Source organism: Anopheles stephensi, chromosome 2 (genome assembly GCF_013141755.1).
Source record: "Anopheles stephensi strain Indian chromosome 2, UCI_ANSTEP_V1.0, whole genome shotgun sequence".
In the NCBI taxonomy this organism is placed as follows: Eukaryota; Metazoa; Arthropoda; class Insecta; order Diptera; family Culicidae; genus Anopheles; species Anopheles stephensi.
Window position 1 is genome coordinate 201,189 of NC_050202.1, and position 22,110 is coordinate 223,298.

General features: G+C 42.4%; 6 protein-coding genes across 13 annotated transcripts; 3 read left to right on the top strand and 3 right to left on the bottom strand.

Moving 5' to 3' along the window:
- Nucleotides 1-109: 109 nt before the first annotated feature.
- Nucleotides 110-1,001, top strand: LOC118503365 (DNA-directed RNA polymerases I, II, and III subunit RPABC3). 2 transcript variants are annotated; one of them, XM_036036562.1, is made up of 3 exons: nucleotides 110-249; nucleotides 334-617; nucleotides 687-1,001. In XM_036036562.1, the coding sequence occupies exons 2-3, from the start codon at nucleotides 407-409 to the stop codon at nucleotides 926-928; spliced, it is 453 nt and encodes a 150-aa protein (XP_035892455.1). In that variant the 5' UTR covers nucleotides 110-249; nucleotides 334-406; the 3' UTR covers nucleotides 929-1,001. The 2 variants fall into 2 exon arrangements, with proteins under 2 accessions (XP_035892455.1, XP_035892454.1); XM_036036561.1 differs by having other exon boundaries at nucleotides 138-249; nucleotides 320-617.
- On the bottom strand, nucleotides 818-12,623 carry LOC118503362 (gonadal protein gdl). Of its 5 annotated transcripts, XR_004905175.1 has the most exons (5): nucleotides 12,410-12,623; nucleotides 12,183-12,343; nucleotides 11,777-12,109; nucleotides 3,257-3,697; nucleotides 1,274-1,807 (listed from the first exon to the last, which is right to left on the bottom strand). XR_004905175.1 is itself a non-coding variant. In XM_036036555.1 (3 exons), exons 1-3 carry the CDS (start codon nucleotides 12,580-12,582, stop codon nucleotides 11,832-11,834), a joined length of 612 nt encoding a protein of 203 aa, XP_035892448.1. In that variant the 5' UTR covers nucleotides 12,583-12,622; the 3' UTR covers nucleotides 11,495-11,831. The 5 variants fall into 5 exon arrangements, 1 of the variants encoding a protein (XP_035892448.1); XR_004905176.1 differs by lacking the exons at nucleotides 11,777-12,109; nucleotides 12,183-12,343; nucleotides 12,410-12,623 and adding exons at nucleotides 818-1,115; nucleotides 4,062-4,245 and having other exon boundaries at nucleotides 1,180-1,807; XR_004905177.1 differs by lacking the exon at nucleotides 12,183-12,343 and having other exon boundaries at nucleotides 12,410-12,620.
- On the bottom strand, nucleotides 6,060-7,872 carry LOC118503359 (peptide methionine sulfoxide reductase-like). Its single transcript, XM_036036551.1, has 4 exons — nucleotides 7,648-7,872; nucleotides 7,360-7,562; nucleotides 7,016-7,276; nucleotides 6,060-6,702 (listed from the first exon to the last, which is right to left on the bottom strand). The coding sequence occupies exons 1-4, from the start codon at nucleotides 7,657-7,659 to the stop codon at nucleotides 6,468-6,470; spliced, it is 711 nt and encodes a 236-aa protein (XP_035892444.1). The 5' UTR covers nucleotides 7,660-7,872; the 3' UTR covers nucleotides 6,060-6,467.
- On the top strand, nucleotides 7,948-10,047 carry LOC118503358 (peptide methionine sulfoxide reductase-like). Its single transcript, XM_036036550.1, has 4 exons — nucleotides 7,948-8,452; nucleotides 8,538-8,740; nucleotides 8,824-9,084; nucleotides 9,399-10,047. Exons 1-4 carry the CDS (start codon nucleotides 8,441-8,443, stop codon nucleotides 9,631-9,633), a joined length of 711 nt encoding a protein of 236 aa, XP_035892443.1. The 5' UTR covers nucleotides 7,948-8,440; the 3' UTR covers nucleotides 9,634-10,047.
- Nucleotides 12,624-13,171: 548 nt separating the features above from the next.
- LOC118503360 lies at nucleotides 13,172-17,692 on the top strand. Of its 3 annotated transcripts, none has more exons than XM_036036552.1 (5): nucleotides 13,172-13,410; nucleotides 14,264-14,342; nucleotides 16,009-16,148; nucleotides 16,378-16,437; nucleotides 16,501-17,692. In XM_036036552.1, the coding sequence occupies exons 1-5, from the start codon at nucleotides 13,215-13,217 to the stop codon at nucleotides 16,677-16,679; spliced, it is 654 nt and encodes a 217-aa protein (XP_035892445.1). In that variant the 5' UTR covers nucleotides 13,172-13,214; the 3' UTR covers nucleotides 16,680-17,692. The 3 variants fall into 3 exon arrangements, with proteins under 3 accessions (XP_035892445.1, XP_035892446.1, XP_035892447.1); XM_036036553.1 differs by lacking the exon at nucleotides 13,172-13,410 and adding an exon at nucleotides 13,417-14,112; XM_036036554.1 differs by lacking the exons at nucleotides 13,172-13,410; nucleotides 14,264-14,342 and adding an exon at nucleotides 14,493-14,539.
- A 122-nt stretch (nucleotides 17,693-17,814) lies between these two features.
- LOC118503342 lies at nucleotides 17,815-20,414 on the bottom strand. Its single transcript, XM_036036511.1, has 4 exons — nucleotides 19,201-20,414; nucleotides 18,541-19,111; nucleotides 18,314-18,477; nucleotides 17,815-18,236 (listed from the first exon to the last, which is right to left on the bottom strand). The coding sequence occupies exons 1-4, from the start codon at nucleotides 20,080-20,082 to the stop codon at nucleotides 17,898-17,900; spliced, it is 1,956 nt and encodes a 651-aa protein (XP_035892404.1). The 5' UTR covers nucleotides 20,083-20,414; the 3' UTR covers nucleotides 17,815-17,897.
- Nucleotides 20,415-22,110: the final 1,696 nt, after the last annotated feature.

Genomic DNA, 22,110 nt, shown 5'->3' on the forward strand with positions numbered 1-22,110 from the left:
AATAACCAGCGAGACATGGATTATTGCAATGATATCATTTAGCAGAAAGCGATAAATCGTATGTAAAATTATGAATGGTTCTTAAACATTATTCTGTCATCCACGCCATGAACGGATACCACAGTAAAGTCGGATGTGTTCTGCATAAATTAAACTGTCAAAATGTCTAAATGGCATCAAATAAACAAACCAGCACCGCTACGCAACACGGAACCGGGAAGAGCACGTTTAAATACGAAGGGTTTAATTGTAAGCTACTGCATAAACTTTGGCGAAGCGATTCTAACATTATATTTCTACCACCTCATACCTCAACAAGCTTTATTCCTACAGGAGAAAAACTTCACCAAGCAGGTCATCATAACCTCAAGATCGTAAGGGCCGCGCACACTTCGCTGAGCACATAATGTCCGGAATACTCTTCGAAGACATTTTCAACGTGAAAGACATGGACCCGGAAGGGAAAAAATTCGACAGGGTCAGTCGGCTTCACTGTGAATCAGAATCGTTCAAAATGGATCTTATACTGGACATCAACTCTTGGCTGTATCCATTAGAATTAGGCGACAAATTTCGTCTAGTTCTAACGACTACACTGCATGAAGATGGCACAGCAGGTAAGTTGGTAGAGAATCATAAACTGGCGTAAAAATGACAAAGTTTGCTCTATGGTTTTTCTCTTACAGCTAGCATGGAGTACAATGCTGCAGAAATAGAAGGATCTCGCGCCGATAGCTTCGAGTACGTTATGTTCGGAAAAGTGTACAGGATCGAGGGGGATGACTCCCAGACAGAATCTTCCAATAGGTTGTCTGCATACGTTTCGTTCGGTGGTCTATTGATGAGGTTACAAGGCGATGCAAACAATCTGCATGGTTTTGAGATCGACCAGCATATGTACCTGCTAATGAAGAAACTGGCGTTTTAGGTTACAATCTTCCCTATGTATGGCCTCTCATTTGCGTTTGTTCAATAAATCGCGTATTCTTCTACTTCCCGTGTGTAAAGTGTACCACCATCATTGCCGTAACACATTCGATAGACGAATCCACAAATAGATGTTAAGTACTACACTTGTCAACATAAGCAAAACGACTAGCAGCAACGATATTGCACTGAAGGACATAGAAGAAAACTTATTTTACTCTGTTGAACAAAAATAGGAAGTTACTAACTTACCACAACCAAGAAACACTTCGAATTTCGGAATCTTGCACTGAATCCATCTGAACCACTGTTGGTGAACCATTTGCGTTACCCAAGGCATACTAAGATTGTGTTGTGCGTTTTTTAACACACAGATCGCATTTATGGAGTCTACATAGGAAGTCATGTCATCCGTAGCAGTTCTACATGTAACGCTTCGACTAAATATTAGAAGTAGGAGTGATGCTTTGTTTTCAAAAACTCATGACTAAAAACTGTTACAAAAAGCGAATGAATAAATTAGCACACGGCAGAGATTTCCAGATCCATATACGCATTGTAGTACTTCCCCACGAGGTATGTCGCACGTTAATAGAATAGATTCATCTGTTTGTATATAGTGGAGCAAATGCTTCGATTCTCATTAGCTGGCACGTATTTGGTTACGAGTGGCGTTGCATTTCAGGTGGCTTTAGTTCTGCATGTTACAGCTCCGGCAGCACTAACGTCGATTCAATCCTCGCCTAGTTTCTTTAAGCCATCTTTAATGGAATGCTTTATTTTTGATCCTGTCTCCTTGATTGTATCGGAAGCGTTCTCGTCGACATGAATAACTCCATAGTAAATAGCAACCGCAATGGCGATGGCAAATAGAATGCAGCTATAAAAAAAAAAAACAGAAAGCAAAGAATCATACGAGATTCACCAAAGCAGTAGCTTCAAGCTAAACCGTGAGTCATGTCCACCTCATACACGTTATAGATCATTTCCGCATGTTTCTTTGTTTTTATGTAGCTGTTTTGTAGGCGCGTGTGTGTGCGTATGTTTTGGAATCGTGTGAAATAGTACATCTATTGTTACACTCATTTACCCGCTTTTCCTGTGTGCATGCTGTACGCAAAATTGGTTTTAGTGCCCAATTTGTAATGTGCCAATGTAATTCTCCATTTAATAAAAAGTCCATATTTTGCAAACCTAAAAAGGCATAACCTTCCCCGGTGACAAAATCATCATCCCTTCTCGCTTTGGTAGGTTTACTTGTTACTAAGATAGAGCGAGAAAGCATTACGATTTTGTTACCAGGGTTGGAACGGTGCAAACATTGCGGTAGGCACAACGCTTAACTTATAATATTTAATACTGTGGCCACGTCTCATCTTAACAAGGCGTTTGAAGTGTAACAAAAAAACGGAGTAATGAACACAAACGCTGCTCTATCTAGCTAGCAAATCGTTTCTTTTCACTCTTTTCCAACGTGAATCGAGTCGACCTTCCCCCGTGCACGGTATTGCTAACGATCGGTATTTACTGTCTTTTCGATCATTCCACAAATATTTCACCCAACGAACGATGGATGTGTGCATAATTACCAGACAATGATTGTTCCGCAGTGACACATTGTTGGCGTACTTGTCAAACAACTTACACACTTTTTAAACGAACGCTTAAAACCACGTCTGTCGATCTAGCCGAACGACTTGCAATTAAATTCAATGTTGACGCGACCACACGATCGCACACACATTTTCCTCAACCGGAGCACCACTACAAAGGAATTCCTTCCACAGCTATACATGTATGTGGTCGCAGCCATCGACATACATGTTTAATTCAATATACCGACAGAGAGGGTGAGTAAATCCATCCCCTGTGGGAAACACACTTCCTTTTGTTGCTTGTTATTCAGTGGTTTTTGAACACAGAAGATTTGAAAACAGTCCAAACGTCCTATTTATTGAACGTGTCGAATCTTCGCTTTTCCACGCATAACATTGTTATTCGCAGGCCCATCACGATTCCTTTATTGAGGTAACCGAGGAAGTCCTTGATGGTTGATGATTCGATATATATATATATATATATATATATATATATATATATATATATATATATATATATCGGTAAATATTGGGTAATAATTAATGATTACACATGCATCGCTAACATGCTTTCATCGTTACAATGGGAATACATGTTGCACATAAATGCATATTGCATTGATACAGATGTTTTAGATGAATTTTCAGTCCCGCCATGTCTCGTTCGTAACGCGTAGTATGCCAAGGCATCGTGCAAAAATTAACACGGTTTGATTTTTGTAAAGACTTACCTTGAACAAGCTGAGATGCATTCCGTCAATGGTATGAATGTTTCCTGAGCATATTTTAGCAATTTGTTTGAATGGTTGACATATTGATGTATAGACGAATAAAGCACATTATTTGTACGAATTCCTTTGCTTACATTACCGGGCAATATTCATCCACTGTACACCCGGATGTAACGCATAAAAATATTATTTTGAGATTCATTATTGTGATTTAAATGGTTCAGAAATAAGCAACCATGCAGCAAAAAAGTCCACTAATTAAACTTGTTTTTAATGCTGTCCTTAATGGAATCGCCAGTTTTGTGGACAAAATTGGAAACATCCGGTGCTGTATCATCGACGTTCAGCAATCCAAAGTATATTCCCAAAGCGACCGCTACAGCCACCAGTATAAAGACGGTCAGAAGCGAGATGAATACGCTCATAGCGCATTGGCAGCAGCTGTATAAAAATTAGAGATAAAAGAAATCGTGATTGTAATTTAATTCGTAAGATAGATTTGTTTCTGCATATCACGAACACGAATAAACATACTTAGCATTTAATCACAAACCACCAGATCTGCACCAGAGTTCGAATAATACATTGGATACAGCGGAAATGCAATACTTTTAATTGGAAAGTTTTACGAATGAATACCATAGATTCTCATATATATTGCTATCAGTAGGAACAAGCATAGCGAGACAAAGAGATAGGATTATAAATGAGCGTCTAATTCGGTGGGTCATTACTACTTAAGATAGGATGCTGTGCAATTCATTCGCAAAGCCAATAACAGCAGTTTGTTTGATGTTTGTCTTACCAGCAGACGCAGGTTCCAGCAATGCATTTGCACATTTTGTAAAAGGCACTGTTTTCCTGGCTGAACTTATTTAATATTTCATTAACTATGCGATAACGCTCCGAAGATTGTGCAAATCTTTTCTGCTAGGAAGAGGAACGTAAACAACGATGTAATGCAGACTGACAGTTTGTGTCGGAATTGTCTGTCAAATAGACTCTGGGCTAGCAAATGGGGTACGTGATATCAATCGTAGCTAATACAACCACCACGGCGCATGCGTGATTATCAGACGTTAGACGGTACGACGTTAGACGATACTGATGGTATGCTCGAAATCCGAATTACCGATGAACATCGTTAATTAGTGGTGGTGAACATCGATTATTCACCACACACTGCACACAATCCCCCACTACTGTAGGCTGTATGCGATCTGATATGTTGGTGGAATTCCGGTCAGCGGCTAATTTATGCTTAGTTCCGTCACATGTTCCTGGAGGTGTATGAATAAACAAAAATGCGCAATCTGTCAAGCGAATTGCACTTGATAGCCCTCCGTTTTGTGGATGTTTAAATAATTAAGGCGTGATCAAATTGTTTCAGTGATCAGCTGATTCTGTATCGCAATTCTGTGCGTTTTCTTTCATACATGGCAGACGTATTCTCCGCATAGGTAAACACAGGGTGATTGACCTCCCATCGTAACCTTCTTCAAATCCATTTAAACCAATCAAAAACACCACACTGGCTTTTAAGTGGCCTTCACTTGTTGACCTCGAAAACAAGGTCATACCTCAATGTCGGTGTTAAAGGACACCAGAATAAAGGTCTCGTTTCAGGCTTTCCAAAAAGTCCACTTTCACTCCAGTCCGTCCACTGGAAAGGGGTGAAATTGCGGCTGGAAATAAAATTTGAATGAAATTCGCCTTTAAACTTTACTCGCTGCCCGTTATCATCATCACGAGCAAGGTATTGCCCCGACAGCGACGGGAAGTCTTGAATCACCGCCAAGCCAAGCGTTGCGTGAAAAGCGGAGTGAGCGCAGCAAGGAAGAGGCACGAGACAAAGACGAACCACGCCGGTAATTGCCCATGCGCACAATCTATTGCTTGCGCTAAGCTATGCCTTGATCTTGAATGGCCACCCTATTATTTGCAAACATTTTTGAAAGATTCTCATGTAAGAATGTCGACATTGTACCATCAATAAGTGATGCGCTAAGGATTAGGCCACATGTTCTGTGGGTACAAAGTGGCAGGGTGTTTTCTACGACGCAATAAGAGCAATTTTTGCAAAGGAGCAGTGAATTGGTGAATTTTGATTGGCTTTGATTATCTCAAGAATGGACCCATGTTGCACTCTCCCAGCTAACTCCCAATCCCGCCAAACATCAGGTGCTCACCGAAAAACACCAGCATCTTCTTCTTCTTCAAAAAAAAAAAAAAAACGCTCGTTTAGTGTTGAACACGATTTTTTGCGCACACTCTTACGACCGCTCCAACACTAATGTAGCCGACGTGCACATCTAGGCGTTGTCTGACAGACACAAAAGCGCACAGCTGGCACCACCCGAGATAACCTTCTCGCCACTTATCGGTCGGGAATTTTGCAAATCATCCTATTTTGCCATCCTAGTTTTGTGACGTTAAATTGTGTAATGAAGTCATGCGATCACTCGGTATCCAAAAGGATTCTGCCGTCAGCTAAGTCTAAGAAGTTAAAAAAAAACTTTAATACAGTTTTTTAAAGAGAGAGAGAGGCATAAATCATTGTTAATGTAAACTAATTATACTTCTAAAACTTTATTCATTTGGGTGTTACTATGTTGAACCAGTACTCGATATGTGATTGTACTTGCAGTGTACGATCCGAAAAGCTTTTTTGAATTTGAACGAATTGAAGGCCGGCATGGGTGATATTTGCATACAAAGCACGTGTTGTGAAGACAATGGGTCAAAAATGTAACATAATTTTGCCTGTGATCTATACATTAACTTGGACACATTTTTCTAATCGTGTTTGTCTTGTGTCAACCAATCTCATCAGATGAATGTTGCGAACGTTGAAACTGAGTGAGATTTGATTGAGAAGCATACCATTTCAGCATTTTATTGAATCATCTATTATCTAAACACGTTTGACATCTTAAGCACTTATTATCTTATTACTACGGGCTGCGCCAGTACGCAGCAGCCACCAACACGTTTTCTTATTATCAGCACAACTAAAACTAACATCACGTATCAAGTCGCCTCGCATCGATTCATCTAATCTCTTCACGATCCAATTTTTAAACGTAAGAAAGACAACGCTTTATGAAACCGTTATCAGCGATCACCCATCAGGCGAGAAATCAGGACGATCTTTCCCTCTTGCCGAGCATGAATACTATACATTGTTTCACCCCAACTAGCCCGAAATGCTTCAGCAGAAAATGCCACCACCTTCGTTATCTATGACGTATTGCCGAACGTACTGCACCTGATCCTTGCTCAATCCCAGTAGATCGGCCTCCTCTTCGAACTGCTTTAATCCGGACACACCAATGAGATATCCGTTCAGACGAGCAGCTACATGTGAGGTGTGCAGCAATTCCGGCGTCAATCCGATGCCCTTCGCCAGATCGCTATGACCCTGAAGGCGATACTTTTGGTGGTAACTAGACGAAGAACACAAAAAAGGATCATCAAACATAAATATCTTTTTAAGGCAGTGAGAGCAAATCTATGGACATTGGAGGCACAGGCAGGCGATAGCGCGTTAACATTTCTTCTAATACATGCCAAGAAAAGTGCATCTACCATCTGTAGTGGTGATAGTTTCGCGCATTGATTGCCGAACGCAACTTGCTCAATGTTGATGCACGCTTTCGCACCGTCCTCGTAGAAGCCGAGCTGACACTGAACTTGCGAGCCGCGAGTGTGCGACCGTGAAAGTGTAATGGCCTTTTGTGACCCACATAAAATACTCACTTTTCGGCAGGATAGAAGGGGCCTGCTGGGGCAATTTCGGTGATGATCTGCTCCGGTGATCGCTTAATCTGTTCCTGCTCCCGGCTTGCAGCGGCGATCTGGCGTTGCTCCTCGCTGTGATAAAGTATGAGCGACATGTACTGGCGCTTCATGCGAGTTGTCAAACCGTACTCGTGATTGTTCCAAAACAAATCCAGCAGATCAATGTAGCTGATCTTCGCCGGATCAAAATCAATCTCGATGACTTCCGTGTGATCACCCCTGTTAAGAGTACGCACAACATACCCATTAAAACCATTGAAGAGGGCACAATTGAAGAACATTATTGCACAGATTGTACCTACATTTTCTTGTAGGTAGGACACTCGGCAGTGCCCCCCGCATAACCGACTCGTGTACGCAGAACACCTTTAGTGGCTCCGAAGAGCGAGTCACATCCCCAAAAGCAACCCATGCCGAAGGTAGCCTTCTCAAAAGGCGTGTCTACCTGGTGCAAGGGTTGCTGCGGAATGTGCTCCAGCCGCTCTGCTGGACCGGTTGCGTGTTCCTGCAGGAGAATAACCATCGCACAAACAGAGGAATTACTATTGCACTTTCGGAATGTCTGCAGGGTTTAGCTTAATCCTACTTACCGTAGCTACCATGTTGAATATGTTAGGAAAGAAGATGAGCCAGAGCAGATGATCTGGTCGAGTGCTGTACGGTCGCTTGGTTCAAGCAGTGAAATGTTTATGATGCCACTTGCTCTCGCGAGCGCGATTTATATACGTCTCGTCTGGCTCCGTCTTGTGCTAAAACAAACCGGTCCACTTGCAATACTCACACAATATATTGTTTAGCGTTACGATGATACGAACGATGTGACATCATTTGAGATAGAGTATACTGTTTTTGCGATTGATTGTGTGTGTGCAATACACACTGTGTATTATACACATAATTTTCGGGTGGCATGGGAATAGTCTGTTTGCCAGAATAATATCGTGTTAAGCAGAGCTATGTGTTAAAAGCTAATAGATCATTGAAGATGCTACACATTGAATCTTGTGGTTCAGACTTTGAATGATACATTTTAGTTTAGTTTTTTGTTTAATTGGGCTACAGTTGTGACCCTCTCGTTTATGCGAACCTACAACAGCATTAAAGCAGTACGCACACATCCGAACAAGTATATTCATGCTGCTATAATAAGACAACATCGTGTAACGACAGGGCGCCCTTATCACGACGCTAAGCAATATGTTGTGTGAGTATTGCAAGTGGACCGGTTTGTTTTAGCACAAGACGGAGCCAGACGAGACGTATATAAATCGCGCTCGCGAGAGCAAGTGGCATCATAAACATTTCACTGCTTGAACCAAGCGACCGTACAGCACTCGACCAGATCATCTGCTCTGGCTCATCTTCTTTCCTAACATATTCAACATGGTAGCTACGGTAAGTAGGATTAAGCTAAACCCTGCAGACATTCCGAAAGTGCAATAGTAATTCCTCTGTTTGTGCGATGGTTATTCTCCTGCAGGAACACGCAACCGGTCCAGCAGAGCGGCTGGAGCACATTCCGCAGCAACCCTTGCACCAGGTAGACACGCCTTTTGAGAAGGCTACCTTCGGCATGGGTTGCTTTTGGGGATGTGACTCGCTCTTCGGAGCCACTAAAGGTGTTCTGCGTACACGAGTCGGTTATGCGGGGGGCACTGCCGAGTGTCCTACCTACAAGAAAATGTAGGTACAATCTGTGCAATAATGTTCTTCAATTGTGCCCTCTTCAATGGTTTTAATGGGTATGTTGTGCGTACTCTTAACAGGGGTGATCACACGGAAGTCATCGAGATTGATTTTGATCCGGCGAAGATCAGCTACATTGATCTGCTGGATTTGTTTTGGAACAATCACGAGTACGGTTTGACAACTCGCATGAAGCGCCAGTACATGTCGCTCATACTTTATCACAGCGAGGAGCAACGCCAGATCGCCGCTGCAAGCCGGGAGCAGGAACAGATTAAGCGATCACCGGAGCAGATCATCACCGAAATTGCCCCAGCAGGCCCCTTCTATCCTGCCGAAAAGTGAGTATTTTATGTGGGTCACAAAACGGCCATTACACTTTCACGGTCGCACACTCGCGGCTCGCAAGTTCAGTGTCAGCTCGGCTTCTACGAGGACGGTGCGAAAGCGTGCATCAACATTGAGCAAGTTGCGTTCGGCAATCAATGCGCGAAACTATCACCACTACAGATGGTAGATGCACTTTTCTTGGCATGTATTAGAAGAAATGTTAACGCGCTATCGCCTGCCTGTGCCTCCAATGTCCATAGATTTGCTCTCACTGCCTTAAAAAGATATTTATGTTTGATGATCCTTTTTTGTGTTCTTCGTCTAGTTACCACCAAAAGTATCGCCTTCAGGGTCATAGCGATCTGGCGAAGGGCATCGGATTGACGCCGGAATTGCTGCACACCTCACATGTAGCTGCTCGTCTGAACGGATATCTCATTGGTGTGTCCGGATTAAAGCAGTTCGAAGAGGAGGCCGATCTACTGGGATTGAGCAAGGATCAGGTGCAGTACGTTCGGCAATACGTCATAGAGAACGAAGGTGGTGGCATTTTCTGCTGAAGCATTTCGGGCTAGCTGGGGTGAAACAATGTATAGTATTCATTCTCGGCAAGAGGGAAAGATCGTCCTGATTTCTCGCCTGATGGGTGATCGCTGATAACGGTTTCATAAAGCGTTGTCTTTCTTACGTTTAAAAATTGGATCGTGAAGAGATTAGATGAATCGATGCGAGGCGACTTGATACGTGATGTTAGTTTTAGTTGTGCTGATAATAAGAAAACGTGTTGGTGGCTGCTGCGTACTGGCGCAGCCCGTAGTAATAAGATAATAAGTGCTTAAGATGTCAAACGTGTTTAGATAATAGATGATTCAATAAAATGCTGAAATGGTATGCTTCTCAATCAAATCTCACTCAGTTTCAACGTTCGCAACATTCATCTGATGAGATTGGTTGACACAAGACAAACACGATTAGAAAAATGTGTCCAAGTTAATGTATAGATCAGAGGCAAAATTATGTTACATTTTTGACCCATTGTCTTCACAACACGTGCTTTGTATGCAAATATCACCCATGCCGGCCTTCAATTCGTTCAAATTCAAAAAAGCTTTTCGGATCGTACACTGCAAGTACAATCACATATCGAGTACTGGTTCAACATAGTAACACCCAAATGAATAAAGTTTTAGAAGTATAATTAGTTTACATTAACAATGATTTATGCCTCTCTCTCTCTTTAAAAAACTGTATTAAAGTTTTTTTTAACTTCTTAGACTTAGCTGACGGCAGAATCCTTTTGGATACCAAGTGATCGCATGACTTCATTACACAATTTAACGTCACAAAACTAGGATGGCAAAATAGGATGATTTGCAAAATTCCCGACCGATAAGTGGCGAGAAGGTTATCTCGGGTGGTGCCAGCTGTGCGCTTTTGTGTCTGTCAGACAACGCCTAGATGTGCACGTCGGCTACATTAGTGTTGGAGCGGTCGTAAGAGTGTGCGCAAAAAATCGTGTTCAACACTAAACGAGCGTTTTTTTTTTTTTTTGAAGAAGAAGATGCTGGTGTTTTTCGGTGAGCACCTGATGTTTGGTGGGATTGGGAGTTAGCTGGGAGAGTGCAACATGGGTCCATTCTTGAGATAATCAAAGCCAATCAAAATTCACCAATTCACTGCTCCTTTGCAAAAATTGCTCTTATTGCGTCGTAGAAAACACCCTGCCACTTTGTACCCACAGAACATGTGGTCTAATCCTTAGCGCATCACTTATTGATGGTACAATGTCGACATTCTTACATGAGAATCTTTCAAAAATGTTTGCAAATAATAGGGTGGCCATTCAAGATCAAGGCATAGCTTAGCGCAAGCAATAGATTGTGCGCATGGACAATTACCGGCGTGGTTCGTCTTTGTCTCGTGCCTCTTCCTTGCTGCGCTCACTCCGCTTTTCACGCAACGCTTGGCTTGGCGGTGATTCAAGACTTCCCGTCGCTGTCGGGGCAATACCTTGCTCGTGATGATGATAACGGGCACGCGAGTAAAGTTTAAAGGCGAATTTCATTCAAATTTTATTTCCAGCCGCAATTTCACCCCTTTCCAGTGGACGGACTGGAGTGAAAGTGGACTTTTTGGAAAGCCTGAAACGAGACCTTTATTCTGGTGTCCTTTAACACCGACATTGAGGTATGACCTTGTTTTCGAGGTCAACAAGTGAAGGCCACTTAAAAGCCAGTGTGGTGTTTTTGATTGGTTTAAATGGATTTGAAGAAGGTTACGATGGGAGGTCAATCACCCTGTGTTTACCTATGCGGAGGATTCGTCTGTCATGTATGAAAGAAAACGCATAGAATTGCGATACAGAATCAGCTGATCGCTGAAACAATTTGATCACGCCTTAATTATTTAAACATCCACAAAACGGAGGGCTATCAAGTGCAATTCGCTTGACAGATTGCGCATTTTTGTTTATTCATACACCTCCAGGAACATGTGACGGAACTAAGCATAAATTAGCCGGTGTCCGTTCGTACGCATACAACAGTGGTGGAATTTGTACAGTGTGTGATGAATAATTAATGTCCACTACCACCAATTACCGGTCTTGATCGAGAACACACGCACACCAGCATCGCCTAACGCGTGGTAAGTACGCAACACATTTCTTGGTGATTGTGTTAGTTAGGTAAATGTAACTGTTACCTGTTATGGAATTGATTTCAGCAACCGCTATGAATTATTCGCCTTCCTCCGAATGCTATTTGTTCGACTCAAATTTAAGTCTACTAAGCCGAAGAATGAAGTCTAATAGATACATCTGGATATTGATCTCCTTCGGGTTGTCTGTTACATAGAATCCGGGCACTCCAGCCTTCTCAAGAGTGGATTGCTGATCTTTCACTTTTTGGTCTAGATGGAGTACTAATTTCATGTCGGTATCTTTCATATTCTTTCCATGTTTAATTTTCATCAGTGCAATAATGTGTTCCAGCTCTTCGGGATCCTGTATTTTCGACTCCCATTGTTTCACCTCCACTGAAATAAATAAAGAAAAAGATCGATATTATTAAAATGGAACCTGCACCGGTACCGTTCCACCTCAACCTACGCTGATGGTCATTCTCAACCTTCTCTCGAACTTGCATCAAATGTGCCTCAGTCACGTGCTGAATCTCCATCAACCCTTTGACGATTTCAAAGATCGTATCGTTTAGCAAGGAGTTGGCAAGGCCGGCTAATAGGTCGTAAGATATTCTCATCTGATATTGTCTAGCAATGAAATGCTTATGAAGACATTGCAGCAGCGTCAACACTACGGAGAAGCCATTTACTTACTCTGGGAGATCGCTGTGCATTTTCTTAAGATGTTCCAGTAAAAAATACAGCTTTCTTTGGAGATATTCTTGATTGCTGAACGGGTCTGTAACAGTGGTGGTTAATATCTCAGGCTTTTTTGTCAAATTTGTTTGGTTTTCCATGTTTTCGGTATTGCCCACTTTTAGCGGCATAATCTAAACAACCTGGTTTGACACTTGACGGTCACAGTGGAATAAATCAATGGTCAAAATTCATTTCAACCAACGGTCCCACGTAGCAAAATAAAGCGTTCTTGCTTAACCATTGATTATTTAACCATTAGCTATTGAGCCCTAAAGTAATTTTGGTTGGAATAATTCCGGAATTGTGCTGTCAAAATTTCTTCTCCCCTGATTTTGCTTTCACGCTTCAACTGATTTGCCCCACGCTTGAAAAACCCAACGGCATCTGCATCTTTATTGTTATTTGGCGGGTAAAAACACATGAAATGTCATGTCGTTAAAATAAGGCCTACCTGTAAAACATTAAAAGTTTTTTTGGTTGGACTGTTATAACGAGCATAATGTTTCGCAGGTATACTGTAATCGCTCGAGAGGTACATGAAAAGATTTTGGATATCTTGCAGCAGTGAGTTTCGAAAATATAAGGCATTCAAAATGTTACCCTAAGATGCGCATCGCATACATTGTCTATGAAGCAGGTAACTATTGCTGTTATAATCAATTCCGGATTTGTTGTTGTTGAGGTCATTTTAAAACGAAACGCGATATGTTTCTCCAGTAGATAAAACAAACCAAGCGGGAACGCACGCATCGAGCAAAGTATGGAATTGGTGGAATGGATAAGCGCAATCGTTGTGACTATAGTGATTAAAATTGCTTGGACTTTACGGCAAACTATGGAATCCTTGCATGAGCGCCACACGGAGAATGGTCAAGCATCGCATCGCATCGTACAAGAGCTGGTAGAGCACGAGAATGGATATTTAAATGAATCAAGTGCACCGCAAACTCGGAGAGGTGAAACTGAAAATAGATTTATTACATCAACTCCAGTTTTGGGCAGTGGACCGCGTAACGCACACACGTTAGAACCAAGTAATTGCTCTAGTATTGTCGAACTAGAAACTGATCAAATGGAGTTTCATAGATCAGCGAACGAAATAAGAAAAAGCTACGAAATAGATAACAATTTGATTAGTCAGTTCGATTGTATACGTATCCCGAAAGCCCCAGTGCAGCTATCCCCTGAAGTCATGAAGAAATATGAACGCATCTACAATAGACATCCAATAAATCAAAGAAAAAGTTTACGAATCTAACCAGTCCCATTTCTAGTGTAATAATGAATCTCGATAGGATTAGGAAGTCTAAAAGAAAAAAATGCTAAAAATAAATGAAGCTTAGCACTGTTAACGAATAAATGAATGATTAAACTTATTATTATTTCCTCATCTTGTGTTATCGTGAGCGAATGTGTGAAGCAGCTGGGTTGTTATTTGGGTCCCTGGTTGCCTTGGCAGTGCACGGACAGAATCTTCCAAATGAAATTGTCACTTGGGCAGGTTCGGTCGATGCGGTCGAAGTGGGTTGTTTTCGTGGAGGGATTTTTGTTTGAATTGAAATTGTTAGCAAAAGTTTATTTGTGATAAACGTGAACGGCACAAAACATGTATACGGTATCAAAGGGACCTAGTAAATTGGTGGCAAAAACAAGACGAGGTAAGCGTAGGAAGAACACGTGTGTAAATTAAACAGCGATTTTGCAGCTGAGGCAATGTTGTGCAATAGAATCGGTGCCTAAAAGCAACGGAAACGTGATTTTAGCAAAAAGTAGAATTATTTTGATGTGCTTTCTCATTTGTGACCGCAGGAATACCACAAAACTACGAAAAATATGAATTGTTTCGCGATTTGGGCCGAAAGGAATGTGATATAGCGAGTGAATTCAGGTGAGTGTAAGATTCGCAGAAGTTTACATAACAACTCTCGAACCGTGGGCCGTGCTGTGTGGAACGGTTGATGGAAGGAAGAGGACGACAGTGGGCAAATGCATTGGAACTAAGAACTGTCTTTTAAGGAACATTCTGATGGTGCTCTCTGTGCGGAATTATGTAATGAACCGACATGGACCATGTACTCCGTGGCAGTAAGTGTCTCAGATTCGGTTCTTTCTGGAACGGTGGCGAGGTGCTAATTTAATTCACATGTTCGGTGAACTAGCGTTTCAATTCGGTTATTAACCGTACAGGCGAAACAAATGCTACACGTGGTTTCCATGCTAGGTCAAGTTTTTTTTTCTTTAATTCAGGTTCGATTGTTGCTGCAACGGCTACTCACAATCGTTTGCTCGAGCATGAAAAATCAATAGGAAGAATGTATGCTAGGTTGAAAAATGCTCAACATCCCCTGCCAAGTTGCACGACCGGCATCCGTATGGCTGTCACGTGGTTATACGCTAAGAGAACAGTTTTTACATAACATTCCTTCTGCAAAGCAGTTAAAAGCAGCATGGAAAATGATTGACAGGATTATTTTTACCACGCCAGTCCCGGGACGGATTCGTTTGGGATTCATATGTTCAAATATATCTTCCGCTTTGGTAAGGACCCAGCATCCATTGTAAATCAATTTGCTGATTCGTTTGCAGTTGCTAACGGCAACATCTTAAGAGGTTGTTTATGGTGCTGAAAGCATAAGCAAGTGATAAGGCGTTTGTGGTAAAATGGAGTGAAATCTGTTCATTGATTTGTTTGACAAGGCTCCCGAACGTGGCCCATTTTGATGAACGATGTGTGTATGTAAAGACTATTACAATTATCATGATCGTCAATTGCCTTGTTTCCTCTAGTGGAGGGCTGGTTGATGATGATCATCATGTTTCGCAGCAAGTGAGTGAAGTTCAAAGTTGCATTGGATTGCATCCAAGGTATTTTTACATCGCGAAACACAAAGTATGTGTAAACAAAATGTGGCTTCGTGAGGCAGTGTTCCATCAACATTGATCATAAGAGAACTGCTGCTTGTTGCCGTTGTATGGTGAACCTTTTGGGACTTAATAAACGAAAATGGTAGATACATTGCACCATTGACCTTTACAGTGAAGATTGTTCACATGCATTCTCAGCCTTAATTGTGGCGTTGTATATAGTCTAAATACAAACGTTATCCGCTTATCTTTCCTCCCTATCATTCACGTTCATATGTTTCAAGCATTCGTACCTCGTTGGCGACGGGATCGGTACCCTGATTTCGGGATGAACAAATAGCATTGTGTTATCTTCATAAAACAGACTGATGCTGAATGCATAAAACAGACCTGTGAAAATCAGAGATACACAAACACGGAAGACAAATGAGCCAATATAAGGAAAGGCTTTTATTATGTGCTTGTGTTATGTGCTTTTACCATCACAAAAAAAAATCTCGTATTCCACCCTTTTAGTCTCTCTCTCTCTCTCTCTCTCTCTCTCTCTCTGAAAATGGCCATAATCTGCCAAAGGGAGGGTACAGATCTTGTGAAATAAATATTTAAAGTTACTTTGTGCGAGTATGGATCTGTTCAAACACTGTGGTCATACTATTTGTCTTACATATCTGTTTTCTTTTCTGTTGCAGTGTACCTCGACCTGTATTCCAAGCGTCCACAAAATCTGCTGCAGTGCAATATCTGAAAGCGCAACAGCAACAACAACAGCAATCGTATGAACAGAAAGCCAGCCCGCAGCACGAAGAGCTCATCAAATACATCAATGACTGTACGTATTTAATAGTATGCAGCCAACCAACCCAGCATTCATTGATCGACTCAAAGCCTCCTGCCAACCAGCACATTAAACATATGCTTGGCTTACGGTGCACTTTTCAAATTTCATGGACAATATTTGTAACATAGCTACTCAACAACCTTTTTGGTTGGTAGGACGGGTCCTGTTTGTGGAACAGTTTGTTTAAGATATACTAAGAAAAACATTGGTTTGCTTACAGCATGGAATATGGTAGTCGCTGCTAATCCTTACGATGTACCTGGATCGCCTGACAGTACGGGTAAGGCTAGCTCTCACCATTTGTGATTTTTATTCCTATTTTAACGTTTGTGTACCTTTTTAGGATCGCATTGTTCGTTATCATCCAACAGCAGTACATCGTCCGTATCTTCTGCAGCATCAAGCACATCGACAGTGTATTACAACGAACCACCCAATCCGCTGCTAGTCGATTTCAAGCCATTCGACCTAGAAACCTGGTGGGGGAAAAGAATATTTAACAACATTACTAAAAGTCTGTAAATTACCTCCTCCGCTTACCTACCCCGTTGTATTTTAAGCGTTTAAACGAATACCAAACTCTAGTGATCAGTGACTGTCCCATGGCGCAAAGCCGTCGTTTACTCGAGGATTTAGAAAGACGTTTGCGATAGGGGCGGCGTGCTCCGCAATGAGGCATACGACACATGTGGTTGCTTGAGGTCGAGTAGATCATATCGGGGAAAACTGCTGGAATCATTGTTCATCTCCTGTGTTCTCGATATATTTCTTTCTGTTGGTTTTTGTCGTTAGTTATTTTGGCTATATGTTTTGTTTCGAAAAAGTTCAACCGACGCCCGGTCTAGATCTTACTGTGTAGTTCCTATCAAAGAAATGTATTCAAACGTTTTATCATGCATCATGATCATTTATTAATGTTTAACGTAGGACATGTGGAATCCGTTCAACCGATTGGCTTAAGAGTGTTGTAATTAACAATCAATTAGTTAACAGGAATCGCTGGAGCATGTTTCGATCGGTTTCCTCATTCAATTGATGTTACTGGGAATGATGAAGCGTTATCGTAATATGCTCCTTAGAAAAACACATCACATATGTCACGCAGAGCGGTAATACCAGATATGTATTCCCTCGCACAGCTCAGACTACTCTCAGCTATCCAGGTATGTTTAAAAAAAATTACATCTTGCCTCTGTTTGTTATCTCTTTTAAGAGTGGTCTCTTTATCCTTTTAGTCACACATGTTTGAAAAGTGCTTTAAACGAAAGTAAGTCAACCAGATTGGTTATAAGTGGTATGCTAATCATTATGCCAATGGATAGTCTGATATGTGTAATTGAGAGTAGTTTGTAAAGAAGAAAAAAAAAAAATAGCCGAAAAAATAGCTTGTCGTAAAGCGGTTGTACCGTTTTTTCGACAAGTGGGGGTAGTGGCAATAGATTGTGGCGTAACGCATATACGACGCTGCAAGCAATTGTTTTGTTTAATCCAACTGCGGAAACTATGAAAATATAGCGTCACATTATTTGATATAACATAACAGGGTAATTTATGATAAGAAAGAAATGTAACAACACAACTGCCTAGCAAATTAGTCATTACTAATCATTAATGAGTGGTCTAGTGGTAGATCTAAGAAGAAAGGCAGCTAATTTGCTTTTGCTTTTCTGCAAATGTAAAGTTATTTATTGCTTATACCAGTAAATCAGGCATAATGTGTAAACCACGTAATGTAGGCAATTACATTTCCTCCAGTAACTGACTCATTCGCTCGATCTCTTCGATTGTTCCCATGAGAATGCTGTGGGCTTCGTCCTCAGTACGAATAACTGCACGATCAGCTAGTATTCCAAGCTGGAGTTTACCACCGTACGTAAGAAGCGTAATTCCAACGGCGGTGGTGCCAAGGTTGGGAATGAAAAAACTGAGGTTTTTCAGTTCTCTGCCCTGAATGCGAGGCAACTGCTGGGGTCCTGGAAGGTTCGAGATCGCCAGTGTGCTGTGTGCGCTTTTCAGAATTTTTCGCAGTATAGCTTCCGGAAAAAGACATGTCATTTTTGACATGATCCAATAATTGATCTGAGAATGAGATAAAAACAGCAGTGTATCGGTGGCCCCCCATTAACGAAAACTATTCATCGCGTGATGCTACTTACCAAATAGTCGGATGAAGAGCGTAAGCTGTCCGAATATCTTTTAACCGCTCGAATACGTTTGGAAAAAGCATAATGTCTGTTTGAATCGTTCATCTGTATACGGGGAGCTATCGGCAGCGTCTGAAGCGCTACCGAAAAACGATTGTGTAGCCTTAAGTGCGGTGCTGCAAATGGAAATGTAATGGTAAAACGAAACAGGCAAATACGTGTTATATGCAGCAACGTACTTTCTTTTTCTATTCTTGCTGGAAGCACAACGGTGAGATTTTTCGGAGGTGTACTTGTTTGCTTGTTGAAGTAAGCTTCCAAGCTGGACGACAGAGCAGTGAGAAAAACGTCCGAGAACCTAGTCCCTGGGATGAGTCGCTTGGTGCGTTTGATAATCTCAACCCAGCTTGTGCCACTGTTGTGATCTTCGTGTATCCAGCTTACAACCTTGTCATTGGCCATCTGTGATGCATGTATACAATTGTTGTCTGCCTGACGGCGCGATACATCATGGAAGAAAGCAGGAGCCGTGTAAATTGTCCAGATTATTCGGACAAGCTTGTCCCTCTGCGCTGCCAGCTCTGACGCAGAGGGAAGAATTTTCCGCACACGCTGGAAGAATGTGTCCCCCACAGCTAACCGGTGATGGTTTGCAGCTTTTTGCTGCTTTAAAATGTAGTTGATGTTCATGACCTTCAGCTTAGACAGATGCTTCCAGCGTGATGGTACCTCCTTATCGACAATCGCTTCCAGCAGCAAACGCATCAAGGCCACCCCATCTCCTAGTGAGTGATGAACACGAAACAGGATCTAGCGGAAAATGGCGAAAATCGGAACGTTACAGAGCTCCCACTGGTCGATGCTACTGGTAAGTAGTTTTGCGGGATTATCATACGTACAGGATACTTAAGCATGTTTCGTTTCTCATCAAACAAAGGTTGCTTGCCAACGAGAACTTCCCACGAGGCGGAATGGTTTGCCGGAAGCTGCCGATTGTTAATTTTGCTGAGCAAAGTTCGTAATTGGTGTTCTTCGATGAAGTGTAGCCCCGCTTGGAGGGGAACAGTGTCCATGTAGCGAATGTAGTCCTCTACGGTAAGTTCGGATTGGTCGGACCAAAAGTAGTAGCCGAGCTCGACGCTGCGCTTCCAGAACATTTTTGGATGTGGTTGATAGTTGCGCATCAGCCGCGCGGATATACGTTTGCGCAAAGTCAACAGAATGCCTGCACTCGTGGAACCGTCAACTGATGCCCAGTCCGTAAAGGGCTCCTCTACATTGGCCATAATGTTAATCATGCCACGGGAGTTTTGATCCTCAATTGCCCAAACTACGTCTGCACCATCCAGCAAACCTTTGAAATGTTTCCCATGGCGGTGTCGCAATACTGTCTGTATTGCAATGCGGTAAACTTGGAAGACGAGTAGAATAGTGAGCAAAAGCGGTGAAATCGCTAAGAACTCAAGAAACGTTAGGAATGTAAAGACTGCACGGCGTACGTCATCGTTGTTGGTCACTTTCAGGTGGCTGTGCTCCTCTCTCCATCGCGTTATTTTGTGCCTCAGAAATAGGAACAATACCAATCCAGAGAGTAATCCAAACTGTGTGGGCGATATGAGTATATCGAGACGGTTTTCGTCTGCTGACAGCAGTACACTGCCGGGTGTTTGCATCGGGCCGACGGGACCATGTTGTGTAAAGTTGCGAGCCATGACTTCCCAAAAGGAAACACCCTGGCTTGAAGCCCAATCGAAGAAAGTGGTGGTCTCTTCGTGTGCCATCTCGGTACACTGGTGGAAACAACGCAGACACGATGGGAACTGGATCGGTTTACACTTCACTCAAGTAGCGATGGAACGCGACTGAACGTCACGCCAAATAACGAAAAATGGGAGAATCACTAAGTAAAGGTCAGTTGTGGTAGCACCGTTCTAGCAATCAGCTGTTGATTTTTACAGTTCCGAACACTAACAACACAAAACAGGGTGGGGTGTAATGTGTAAGGATGCTTCCGCCTTGGCTCCAGCACGGTGATATGTCGTTGTTATCAGGGGATCCGCTGCGGACCAAGTAATTTGAATGAAATGTTGTTGGCGGCTTTTTATAGCTTTCTACCTTTCTACCGTCCGTACGTTCGGGGCGGTAGCTGTCAGTCGGGCATGGTCTTTAGGGGTCGCGGACGAAGCTCGCAAAGATGTATATTAAATTATTGCGGTTCCGGCTGCATGTTGTGCTAGCTGTTATTGCAAAAGCATTAGGTCGTGTTGAGCATGTTTTTCTCTGAGACGCATAACTGGGGACATGTATGGTGGGCTAGACAACACAGGAGTGGAGCGGTCCCTGGCAGGAATCCTTATCAATTCTGCGAGTATGGCGACAACAAAGTCCACAAAGAAACCATTACTGGGCATGATCCGGTAGAATTTGTTAGTAAAAATTTTTATGTGCGGGAAAGATAGAGTGAACGAACTTAGAAAGAAGCAACGGCGTACTAGCAGTAAAAACGACCGAAGACAATATAATGTCCATACGTTATGCTTTAAATGCTAGACAATGCTTTAGGCATAGGCTTGTTTTTTGCATACCGATAAGCTCTGAAAAATCAATTATCTCTCAGTGAGTTGTTGACCTAAGGTTGAATTGCCGATAGCTAGCGAGTGTTTACCTTTTTTATTTCACTACAAAGTACTGCAGATGCAACACCATTGCGCAAAAAGGTTAAGGTAGAACATCCATTGCGGTTATTTTATGATGGGGTCAGTGTTAGATTTGTACGAAACGAATTACAAAATAGAATCAGACCAGAGCAGCACATTTTTGCATTTTCATTAAAGACAATGGTAATGGAGCAAGCCGTTAGTTGTAACAATTAGTGAATTGTGCATTGATCTGTTATAAGCACACCACCTGAACCTGGGCAGCATTTTGCGTTGGTAAGAATGACCAGGCGGCCGCTTTACTGGCACGCGGCGCAACGGTATTATGCACCATTCCACGTTACGACGCCTTTTTGCTGTACCTCTATTCTTGGGGGCAGCCCTGAAATGTTACGATTGCTGGATGGGCTAAGATGGTGCCCCAGGGACAAGGTGATAGTAGAAGAAACGGTGGAACATATATAGAACACGTGTTGCAGTTTGTCGAAAAATTAGTTTGTTTTCAGTTCATCGATCTGTATCCTTAACCTGACACGTGTTCGAAGCTTACGTGGTTGATTTTTATTGAGCCGGTTGACGAAATACGGTCCAAACCACACTATAACATCATCAAGCCACCGTGCTGCTTCGGAATGAAGGCGTAAAAACGAAAATATGTACATTTCCTTCCCTTGAGTCGCACTACTATTACGTTGTTTAACCAAACATTTTCAATGGATTGTAGCACGTTTTCTTGAGCTGTGGTATGGCGGGAAATGGCGTTCGGGTGAGGGTGGGAATTTATTTTCGCCCATAATAATGTTGCGATTGGTCAGCGGAAAATGCGTGGGGTCTCTTGTGGGGGGGGGGGGGGGGGGGTAACTGTGCCATGCGGCGCGTTTTACGACAAACTACCTTTCTCTCTCTCTGTACATAAACCATGCGTGTGCGTGAATTAAGGTGGGTACGTAAGGGCACGCGGGGTCGAGGCGCTAAATACACGCGTCCATCGTCCGCTCGATCGTTAAATAAATCGTACATCTCTGGGTTTACGCACTGCTCACCGTCGAGCCTGTGCATAGGTTCATCTCATTCGTACGCCTTCCCGGGACTCTGCTGCTTTGTTGATCGAGCTAGACGATCGTATTTGTTGGTGTAGTGGGATTTTCTAAG